The sequence below is a fragment of the Hetaerina americana genome, unplaced genomic scaffold (assembly GCF_022747635.1).
Source record: "Hetaerina americana unplaced genomic scaffold, ioHetAmer1.1.p SCAF_8, whole genome shotgun sequence".
NCBI lineage: Eukaryota > Metazoa > Arthropoda > Insecta > Odonata > Calopterygidae > Hetaerina > Hetaerina americana.
This window is the reverse complement of record NW_027287427.1, coordinates 57112445-57124984: the sequence shown is the minus strand read 5'-3', so window position 1 is coordinate 57124984 and position 12540 is coordinate 57112445. Positions and strand designations below refer to the sequence as shown.

Here is a 12540-nt window from a genome sequence, read left to right as displayed (position 1 = left end):
TTACTTATTATTCATTTGAATCACTAAAAAAGTACATCTATTCAGATCATATAATTACCCATGAATTAATTGTTTCCTTTGATTTAACATTTGCCATCGTTTCTAATCATTTATCCTACTGTAGACTTTAGACTTTGCCTTGCTTTCATAATTAGTTAACTTGAAATAGGTGAGTAATTTGAATTTTGCATTGTTACTGGCGTATATCCTTTTTATACATTTTATCCTTTGAAATATTCAGAAAAAATATTTTCTTAATAAAATTTAGGCATTTAAAAATCATAATTTTGATTAAAATGGCTTTTTCAGGTAAAAGCCTATATTTTACAGCATATAAAAACTTTTCTTCACACTGATAATTCAAAAAATAATTGTGGATTTAGTTGGATTTTTGGAATTATTCAAATTATTTCATGTTTATTCTCTTGGAAGTTTGAATTATTTATCTATCAAATCATGCTCATTTGAAGCTGCATTAAAAAACTGGAGCACTGCATCAAGTCTGGAAAACGTAAATACACGTACATAATACTGCCCTGGTGCTCTTTCTCCATGCAGTAATAAACGCACGAAGCATACAGTAAACAGAATTTTGGAAGCGGTATTCCGTTGCAAAGTAAAATTTTAGTTTACATTGCAGTATGGATAGTTTACTTTACCCAAAGTGTTCGGCAAATTTAAGTGGTTATTATGATTTTGCTTTGCTATGTTATGTCACGTAAAGATTAAGAATCATGTGGTAAAATCAAGTGGTGGCAAACATGAATAAATCATCCATACTTGAGATAGATTTTGAAGGAAAGATATTTCGATCAGAAATCCCTGTAGTTACTCGGATGAGCAACAAATATAACTCTCTAATGTATTTAATTTGAAGGGCGGAACACTCTGGAGTATTCTTTAATCCTCTATTCCGTATAAAAAGACGTAAGTAATGAAGAATGCGTGACCACCACAGTATTAATAGCCCATAAAATGTATGCAACTATGAAAAAATAGCTAGCGTTACATGTATTCCAAAACTAATTTGTTTAATTGTAAGAATAAATTATTAGGGATGAAAACTGAAGCGCTGTTATATGGCGCTAACAAAACTTACTGGTTAGTAATTTGTTCAATAGTAGCAATTTGAATGAAAGTAATGTATGAGTATATGCAAAGTATGCACATATATAATATATAAAATATATGTATATATAAAATATATGTATTTATTTACAACTGAAAGAAAGCTTCAAACAGCAAATTAATTGAACTGCTATCGGTTTGAATGCTGCTAGGTTATTATATTACTATGTGAAGGGGCGTGGAATGCAATGGTTATTATTGAGCGTTTTTATAAGTGTCCACACCATGACAACCACCACACGATGGGTCACTCATTTGATGAATCAATTCCTGCTTTTACTGGAATTCTATGCATGAACGACTTCTCGAAAGAGATGTCCATATGAACTCGTCCCATGACCGTGTTGATCCACGCGTCTATACGCAATGTAAATGAATGGGCTACTAATTTGTCCTTCCTGTTCACAGTTTTGATGTCCGAGGGAGGGCATTTGCCAAAGCCAAACTCTGGTCCGATGAGCACACCTTCGGCCCACGCGCATACTTCGTCACGGTATCTCGACCAGCCCAGTTGACCCTCGACACGGTGATCGAGCAGGACGAAGGGGCATACAGGTGCCGGGTGGACTTCAAAAATTCGCCCACCAGGAACTCCATTGTTAATCTCACCGTCATCGGTAAGTAGTGATGTGTATTATTGCAAGCAGATGATTTATATTATCGAATCGTATGAGTCATATTGAATCGTAAATTGAAAAACAGAATCTTCATTGCGGAAAAACATAACATTTACGCCCTTGACGGAATTAGTAGTCGCAAACTTCAAGTGTCACTGAGCACTCTAGCCATCCGCGGACACTGTTCAAATGATGTTTCCCTTCGTCTTTCTTTTCAAATTCACTAAATTTCTGCTGCAGTCAATAGGCTGTGAATGTTACTTTCACTATCGATAAGGTCTTGCCTTACAAATGTGCAAATAGCTTTACTCTTGGGTCTCTTACGTAATTTTCATCACTTAAATTTATTTACATAGGTTAAAATTATTGATTTACGAAGTAAATTATTCGCTTAGAACTGTCAGCAAAATTAAGAAATGCATTTTTTTCGAGAAGACTAACCCTGGAAAATTTCTCCTTCCACTATCTCCGTGGCTAATGTAATTACAGTTTAGTATTTGGTGTTCGTAGAGTGTTATAGTTAGAGTTGTAGAAATCCTTTACATATCGTCGTTATTTAACAATTCGCGGTACCCATAGTATTACTTTTCCGAAACGCGTATAATTTTGATAGTACGTCTCTCGCAAAATTTTTGAAATTTAATAGATGAAATTACACCTGGTATTATGGCCGAATGTTTCACCGATAGTCACGCACAATGAGTGTTAGAATTATTTTTAATTCGGTGTAGCTGAATATGTTTTAGTCTCATTAATAGCGAAACAAAATGAAATTTAGCTTATCTAATGGCGTCGGGGAGGTTGGTCAAAATTAATTGCAATATTCATACTAGTCTAAGCAGTCATATGTTACTCACTTTATTTCATGTCTCGTTAATTGCACTTTCAATGCCATAACATCGTAATGTAATTACCATATGACGTTCATAAATTCACTGTAAATTCTAATAAATTTAAATTCATTATCTAAATCATTTGTGTGACACTGTTAAAATTATGCGTCTGAAAAGAGTTCAGTATGGTTTACTTAAGTAAGATAGGGGCTCATACTCAATGCCGATCTTTTGGTAGACCCCTTTATACCGATCCTGAGAGAATTTGATGTGGAGTGTAGATTTTAAAGGCATAGAAACTTGGTCGTAATGGTCGTATATTGGAGGCTTTTCAGACGTGGGTTTGAAAAAGGATTATTGGGGAAGAGAGAGAGTTATTGGAAGGAAGTTATGGGAGGCATGGGCACCGGCAAGGTAGATGCCGAGTGTTTTGATTAAAAATGGAGCTAAAGAATTTCCGGTTAAGGCTAATGATTATTGCACTCATGAAAATATTGCATTTTAATGCGCATCAGTAGATGACACCGTTAATAGTTACTGTCACGGCACCTTCCGCAATTTCTTTGAAAAAGGGAATTTGAAAATATAGGAAGGAGAAGAATGTTCGGTAAGTAAGGCTGGACATGTAGAGTAGGAGTAGGACATGTTGGGCGGAATTAAGAGTAGAAAGTATGTCGAATTGAAAAAGGGTTTCTCGGGATGAAGAAGAAAGGAGAGTGTAGGATGTCATTTTGTCTTTTCTTTGGCTAGGCATATAAAGGAAGATGCGTTCAATCCGTTTCCATCCAAAATCTTCCTAAAACGGTGGAATACCAAATAGTGACGTTAATCTTTGAGAGAAATGAGGTTGGCGAATGGTATATAGTAGCTGGGGGACCACTAAAGACAAACTTTTGGGAGAGAAATCATACGAAAAAGATTAATAATGTCTCCGTAATGCATAAATCATCCTAATATGTTCTAATTTTTTAAAAAGCATTTGCAAATAAATTGTAGCTGTTTCATCTGGTTCTTTGTTATTCGATTTCAAAGTTTATAGAATGAAGATTCATTCATTATAGATGAAATGACTGATTGGACTACAAAGCACAGTAATTTAATTGAGGATTGAGGTGCGTGTGGCTCGACGCCGAGGTTCAGGAGGATTTTGAAATTACGCATCACCAATGTGAATAATGATCACCCTGCTATGTCTTTATCAGTTCACTTATTTCAATTAAATTTGTGATTTCTGGTGGCGTATACCTCACCGCCCGCAATTGGGATGGTGTGCCTGCGAAGGACGGTTATGACGGTGAGGTTCAAAGTTTGATTAGAGCTAGACACAGTGACGCTGGTTATTATACTCGCGGATATACCTTTATGCAGTTGTGGTTTAATTTATATTAATAGTGCAAAATATTCCAAATTTAATTGTATTTCTGCATCAGTTCTCACGAAGTATTCATTACTTACTGGCTCAGTTTCTTTATTACTGCATGCAAAGCCTTCAATAACATCGACCATAATTAATTAATTAAAACGTTTTTATGAACAGTACCACCAAGTTGATAAATTTTTGCCAAGAATATTACGAAAGGAATTGTTCTCTGACCACTCAGACTATTTTTTTTATTTTTGAAATAGCAATAGATAGATCGAATGAAAGGGAATTATTTCATTTTTGCTGTAAGTGTAAGTCTAAGCCAGAGGCAAAACCTTAATTAGATTTCAGTAAGCTTGTTTGAAACCATACTGGAAAAGTCTAAATACTATATTTTTTTTTTAAATTTGTAGGAAAATACATTAAAGCATTTTAAATAAAATCGAATACGAATGAATGAATATGAATGTGTTATTGTGGTGTCGAATGGGTTACGCAAAATGTTAGGTTAAATTTTTATGGTTTAGATATGAGTAAAATTTATAAACTGATTTCGTAAATATGATAAAATAGTAGGAAATTGGAAGAGACAATATGCGGCACGGTATTCTGCCGTCAATTTTGTCTATACTTGCAAGTACTTAATGACTTAATGATATATATATATATATATATATATATACTCATATATACAGAAACATATATAAGGAAAAGGGATAGGAACACGTATAAAGGACGAACACAATAGAGGTGGGGAAGGCGGAATCGAACGGATCACAAGAGTAAAAATATCTCCTCAACCGGGACTCGAACACCGGATCTTTCCACTTGCCGGGCGGATGCTCTTAACCACTTGAGCTATCGAGGATATGTAATCTACCCTGAGATCCGTGGGTCTTATATATCGCCAAGCGCCCCGATTCTTTAGCCAAGAGATGGCGTCAGGGGGCTGTTTCACCCACCAAAGGAGAAATAGACAATACACAAGAGGAAAGGTCAGTGGTTAGAATTCATACAACATCATACAGGAAAAGAACAGTGCGTTTCGTGGCACGCATAGCCAGAAGAAAGAGATGAGCCACATTGGCCAAATACACATTCAAACACGAAATCCCGCCAAACGGCGAATAAATACTCATATATACAGAAACATATATAAGGAAAAGGGATAGGAACACACATAAAGGACGAACACAATAGAGGTGGGGAAGGCGGAATCGAACTGATCACAAGAGTAAAAATATTTCCTTCACCGGGACTCAAACACCGGATCTTTCCACTTGCCGGGCGGATGCTCTTAACAACTTGAGCTATCGAGGAAACGTAATTTACCCTGAGATCCGTGGGTCTAATATGTCGCCAAGCGCCCCGATTCTTTAGCCAAGAGATGGCGTCAGGGGACTCTTTCACCCACCAAAGGAGAAATAGACACCACACACAAGAGGAAAGGTTCCTTGGGTTAGAATCCATACAACATCATACAGGAAAGGAACAGTGCGTTTCGTGGCACGCATAGCCAGAAGAAAGAGATGAGCCACATTGGCCAAATACACATTCTAACACGAAATCCCGCCAAACGGCAAATAAATACTCATATATATAGAAACAGATATATGGAAAACTCTCCCTCCCTCTCTCTCTCTCCCCTCCCTGAAGAGGCTTGTCGCCTAAAACGGGGCTTCCTAACAAAAAAAAGGGATAGGAACACACATAAAGGACGAACACAATAGAGGTGGGGAAGGCGGAATCGGACATATTAGACCCACGGATCTCAGGGTAAATTACGTTTCCTCGATAGCTCAAGTTGTTAAGAGCATCCACCCGGGAAGTGGAAAGATCCGGTGTTCGAGTCCCGGTCAAGGAAATATTTTTACTCCTGTGATCCGTTCGATTCCGCCTTCCCCACCTTTATTGTGTCCGTCCTTTATGTGTGTTCCTATCCCTTTTCCTTATATCTGTTTCTACATATTTGAGTATATATATATATATATATATATATATATATATATATATATATATATATATATACATATATATGCGGGTTGTGGTAGTCCAGGGGGTAGAGCGTTGGACTGCCGACCGGAGGGACCCGGGTTCGATTCCCGGGCTAGGCACTCTGGGCACCTGCAGCTCCACCCAAGCTAGGTGATTTTTCGGGTACCAGGTCTCCCTGGGAAACCATATCCGGCACAGGGAAAGGAACTGGCCCCCCTACCCAGATGTGTGAATTTCACCCGCCGTATAGGGCTTAATACTGGGTGAACTCTACCATCACCTACTAAACTTATTAAAAGGCAATAGATATCAAATTGCCATTATATTTTCTGTTGTCTCAAAACAAATACGTGGAAATGAATCTGGTCTATCCAGGTTATTTTATCCAGGACATCCAGGTCATTTCACATTCATTACCTCACTTGCTTTCCGGAGCAGAGTTCCCTGAATAAAGTAATTACATTTTAATATCATTAAATAAGTAATTTATAAAAACTCTTCAAACCGATCACTTACGGTGTGAGAATATCAATAAATAACCCGTATTAGGTTACAAAAGTAAATTTGTTATATTCCTGACGTGTTACTACCTTGATCAAAAATTTCCCGGAATTTATTCAGAAAATTAAAAATACAAGTTTATTCATCTAAATCTATATTGTCCCCTTCAAAGTAATCCCCATCGACTGCAACACACTTATGCCAGCGCTTGATCCAATCCTCGAAACATTTTTTATATTCGGTTTTCGGTATGTCCATCAGTGCTTCCTGCGATTTTTCCATTACTTCCTCTCGGCTGCTAAAACGCGTTCCCCGTAATGGTTTTTTAACTCGATTGAACAGAAAGAAGTCACAGGGAGCCAAATCAGGTGAATTCGGTGGCTGTTGGATGGTATTTGTTGCATTTTTCGTCAAAAAATTACGAATAATGATAGCACTGTGCGACGGTGCGTTATCATGGTGCAAAATCCACGAGTTTTCTGCCCACATTTCTGGTCTCTTTCGGCTAATTGCTTCACGCAAACGTCTCATAACGCCCAAATAATACTCTTTGTTTACTGTCTGGCCTTCTGGCAAAAATTCATGATGCACTACACCGTTGTAATCCATGAAAACCGTCAGCATTGCCTTCTTTTTTGACTGAAAACGACGTGGTTTTTTTGGTCTCGGCTCATTTGGTGAACGCCATTCACTTGCCTGATGTCTGGATTGCGTGTCGTACTCATAAACCCACGTCTCGTCTCCAGTAATGATCCTTTTGATGAATGTGGGATCGGATTCAGCCTCGCAAATCATGTCTTTTGCGACGTCAACACGGTCTCTTTTTTGCATGAAATTGAGGTCTTTTGGCACCAACTTTGCTGCTACACGACGGAAACCCAAATCATTAACCACAATGTCTTGGGCGGATCCATAGGCAATGTTCAAGTCCTCCGCTATTTCTCTGATGGGTAATTTGCGGTTATTGACCAACATTTCTTTTACTTTATCAATTTTTTCACCGACTTTCGATGTCGATGGTCTGCCACTGCGTTCATCATCTTCGATTGACTCACGACCACTTCTGAACCGCTCGTGCCACTGGTAAACGACCGTTTTTTTTAGAGAATCGTTGCCGAAACACTTTTCAACATTTCCAACGTCCGTGCGCCACTAAATCCGTTTTTTACGCAAAATTTAATACAAGTTCGTTGTTTCAAATTTAAATCCATTTCTGCAATTGTAAAAAATCGCCAACACACACAGAGATAGATGTACTCTTGGCTACGTAACTTTTGCAAATGTCAAGTTATGACACTAAGATTTAAAGGGAATATCAACAACAGATGTACCAATTTAACAAAAAAAACAGAACTCAAATCGGAACGATGGGAGCGCCACACGGTGGTTATTCCGGGAACTTTTTGATCAAGGTAGTATACTCTTGAGTGTAAAGTAATTACACGCACGTAATAAATTATGTAAGATAAAATCAATGAATGATGAAAAAGGTATTTTAACTTGTTCAGCATGCCAATGTGCATTTTGTACTTACGTTTCATTCAAATTTTCTTTGGTCTAGTCCCTGATTTCTAAAATATTCATAGGTTAATGTGTTCACAATAGTATTCACGGAGAAGGCGTATTCATGACACTTTTCTCTGAGTAGAGGAAATAGGTAAATGAACAAATTCACTAATTCATCCAATTATTTTAAAAATCAAATCTATGCTCTTCATTCATCATCATGTATTGAAGATATAACCAATATAATGATACGCTAGAATGAAAAAAAAAGTTTAATCATCTTTCATGGAAGTGTCTCACTCACTCATTATTTTAATGAATACTGTATTAAGTTCCACCAAACGTCTCCGAATTCATAGTTTTACGTATGCGCATACTTTTCTTGTATGTCATTTGAGCAGTGAATTATGATCGCGTAGATTCGAAGGAATTAGGAATATAGTATCACGATTATTGAATTGCCTCGGTGGCTAATATTTCGTCAAATATTTCATCCACCAGTTCCAACTTTTCTGTCCCTCTCCTACTCTTTTTCATGTGCACCACTCTTCCTTTCAAACATCCTTCTCTTGAATACAGCACGAAGGCACCGTTGTTTGGATTTTGGATGGAGGTCAGTTTGCGTAAGCGAGGCGGGTACTTATGTTGGGCGTAACCAAATCCACACACGCTCGACACGCACAAACACGCACACACGAACTACACACGGACGGACACAAACACTAACACGAGAGTCGGATTCTGTTTTGGCCTCCCTCATTATTTACGGGATAGGGGAGGGGACCCTTCTATTGGTACCTCCGGCCTCTATTTCTCTCTTCCTCTTCCCATCCCCTCTCCCTCCCACACCCCCTCGCCTCCGAGTTCCCGACCCGGCACCACCTTCGCCCTTTACGCATTCGCTCTCGCAACTCCTCGTCCCGCCCATACCCTCTTCCCTTTCCACCTTCCTTTACCTCGCCACCAGGGCAGAAATTTGTGGATATTACGGCAGTGTCAACACAAGCGGGGAAGGTGGTCTCATGGGCCGGCGCCTCCTACAATACATCGGGACTTAGTTTTCGGCCGGGTCCCCCGTCGTGTGGTAGAGGTTTTTTTTAGGGGGAGGGGACAAACGAGGACGTCCCCACCAACCCAGCCACCTCCTCCCAGATGGGGTTACTCTCACCGGCGAGGGAAAGAGGTAAGGGGGAGAAAGGGCAAAAGGGTTGAAGGGAAGATGTCCTCCTCCCCTGTGCCTAACCCTACCTCCAAAAGTCTTTACGCCATCCCCTCGGCTAATTTAAGTGTCGTTTGTATGAGTTCACCTACCTTCCACTCGGCTCCTCACCTGCTTTTAAAGGAAAGCCTCGTTGCAGTGGACATGTTTGGTCTCCGCAGAAGGGAAGGGCGGCAGATGACGGAAGGGGATCATGTCGGTTTGGATAGGCATACAGGGAGTATAGCGGAGGAGTTCGTCCATTTAGGTTGATTTCTCAACTTTCACTGCAAAATGTAGTTAAAAAATCATGATTCAAACGGAATTCCGTAAGGGAACGCATCGCTTGTAATTGGGCGACAATAGTCCAGCATTGGTTCGACGATTGCAATCCGGCAGTAGTCCCAACGTGCCACAACATCTAGGCATCCCTGTGGTTGAATGTGTGCACGAAAATTAGGGCCCTTTAGCATCTGCTGGTTCATTGTTCCCTTCGTTCGAGTGAAGTAGTTACCAGTTGATCACAATGGCAGGTTTACATATCGTCCCCTGCTTCATTTAAGTTTTTTCATTAATTCATATTTCTTATATCGATGAACATTGGACCAATTTTTTTCATGCAACTAAATACTAAATAACACAACAATCACATAGATATTTTTTATACTCCATATAAATTCATTATGTGTTGGTAGTAATACCAAGTTATCGATAATACACCTTTGTTTAATAATAAACGAATATTACTAGTACATCCCCAGAATTTATTTATGTGGTTCAATGTCGATTTATGGCCTTTGAAGAAGAGTCATTGGGCCATGGCCCTAAGCCCTCTGGAATACATGGGGTAGTATTAGAGTAATAAGTAAAATAATCTGGTTAGGGTTTCCATAGAAATGAGGCTATTAAAAAGTAAACTTATTGCAGGTGTGAATGCTAAGGATTAAGAGAGAAAGAACTAAGGAATTTGCTATCGATGTAACTTATTAATTGAAGGGTTTTGCGTAAATATCCCTCAAATAGAATACTGCGTTGATCATTTCAATAGAGTTTATTTAAATAAATTTATTTACTAATTAAAACCAATTCTGAGTGCTTTTGAATAATAATTCAGCACAATTTGGTTTGCGGAATTGGTAAACTTCTCCCTTTGCTCAAGTAAACGCTTGTTATTTGAGTCTGAAGGCCATGGTTTGTCAATTCATCATGTATCGACGAATAATGCTGGAATTTAAAGTGAACCTTATTAAAATTACCAATTAAAAATGTTATGATTAAAAATTCACTATATAATATCAGATAAATCTCTCAAAATTTTACTGTTCTTGGCATTTACCACCATACTTCGATCTCAGAGCAAAATCTTTTAAAGATATGTTTCAATAACGTCTTATGAAGATTTTCTCTTGATTCTCACATAAGCTGTTTTGGATTTTTCCGATCAATCTTCGTTCTAAATTAAATCTAACTTCAAATGGCACAAACCAAATATTTTCTTCACTCAACTTCATTTTCACTCCTTTAACTTCTGGAGGATTTCATATTTAGTTACATTTGAGGTCTTCTTCTTTGAATACTGTAGTAAAGGTCCACTGATAGAATGCATGATGCAACATTTCATTTGAATATTTCAAATATCTTTTAAGTTTATTTTAAATGAATTTTCTATTTATACTTTAGTTCAATGATGCATCATGTATAAAGTTAAAATCACATTAATCAACATGAATAATGAAGAAGTCTAAATATTTCATAGATTTTTATTTTGAATATAACTATTATAATATGGTATATGTACAATGAATCCTTTCCAGTGGAAAAATTGAAAACGTAATTAGTTTCAGGCAAAGTGAAATTCATTTGCTGAATTTAATTTTATATTGCATATTTTAACAATTCAAACGATTCATAAACTAAATTAGAACGTGAAAATGATTAATACAGACATTTATATGATTCCCAGAGTGGTTGTATTCTTGGAGAATCTCATTTTAGAGGTCAGTCAATGATAGAAGTTTCTTTTAAGATGCAAGTATGGGATGGTTGAAGCAAATAAAGTTGGAAATGGTGCCAGATCCGACTAGGAAGGTTTTTTGCTCGGGACGAAAGTGAGAAAATTGCTGAGTGATATTACAGGGGTGCGGAAAAAGTGGATAGAGATATCCAGGGGTAATGGGATGCTAAATGCTCTGGTAAAGGATAAAATATTTAATATAGATAAGCCGGTGAGAGAAATTTAGAGAATAGGATTCTTTGGATACTCTCAAGGTGTTTGGAACAATGAAGTGCTGAGAGAGGAAGTGACGTATCAGAAACAACGATTAATATGGGCTAAGAAGAAGTGCCAAGTAATCAATAAATGTATGTGAATAGTGATGATGGACAACTAAAGCCGACCTCAAATAAAATGTCACGACCACTTCTTTGCATAAATTTACTAAAAAATATCAAGGTTTAAACTAAATCAGGAAATTAGATTGCAAACGTTTTATAGGTAGGTATTTTTATAATAATCGTACACTAGAAAAATAAGGTTTTTGAATGAAAAAGAAGTATCATAATTTTCTGCATTTGTCAACCTACTAACAATTATACCAAATTGATGCATTTATTTTAACAGTTTTCTTCGGAAAATTTGATCTTTTTAAGAAACAATCAATGGTAATTTTTTTTTCTTATTTCCTGCCGCAGAGTAAAATCTATTAAGTCAGGCGAATCGTTTTTTAGATACAAACCTCGAAAATTCAAACACTACTCAAATAATTACGCAAGGAAGGAAAATTTTCGTTTAACTTTAGAATTGATGCAACTTCCTTTATGTAAATTTCTTCACTTGGTGAGTATTATAGTGCACTAAAGGTATTTTCAATGGTTCATCATCGAATTTTATTTCTTGAAGCGTTATTAAGTCTCATTCTCTGAGTCCATAAGTAGATTACGTACGCTCTTCCGGGACCAAGTAATTTCCTAGACACCATTCTTCCCCATCCTCCCGCTTAAATAAAGGTACGTACGCTACAGCCTCCTCTCTTCCTTAGACCAAGCTACGAGCCGTGTATCGAATTCAATGGCAATAGCACCCACCCGATCCTCACTCGTTCGCATAATTACATGTGGAGCACTATACATAGTCGGTTCCTTCCTGCTTGATAGTGGCATAGACGTGCAGACTCCTGCCGGGTCTAAGGAGTAGACTTCCGAGAGATATGAATCAATCCTCGCATAATAACAGCCAGTGCACTCAATATAGTGTGGGACGTGTTTTTCAAAGCTCAAGGTGCGTGCTCAAGAACTCGTTGCTCCACGGGGTTCTCTGGTAAGGATCTCCCGGGCCGCACTCGTTACAGTGGATACGTGCCCACGATTACCATTAGCTCGCTACTTCATGGAGCTTCCTCA

General features: G+C 37.8%; 1 protein-coding gene across 1 annotated transcript in view; it reads left to right on the top strand.

Annotated features, from left to right (window-relative positions):
* Positions 1-12540, top strand: part of LOC139698032 (nephrin-like) — a 663871-nt gene that overhangs the window by 505122 nt on the left and 146209 nt on the right. The window contains 1 exon segment of the mRNA XM_071596891.1: positions 1537-1745. Coding sequence (XP_071452992.1) covers positions 1537-1745 — 209 coding nt within the window.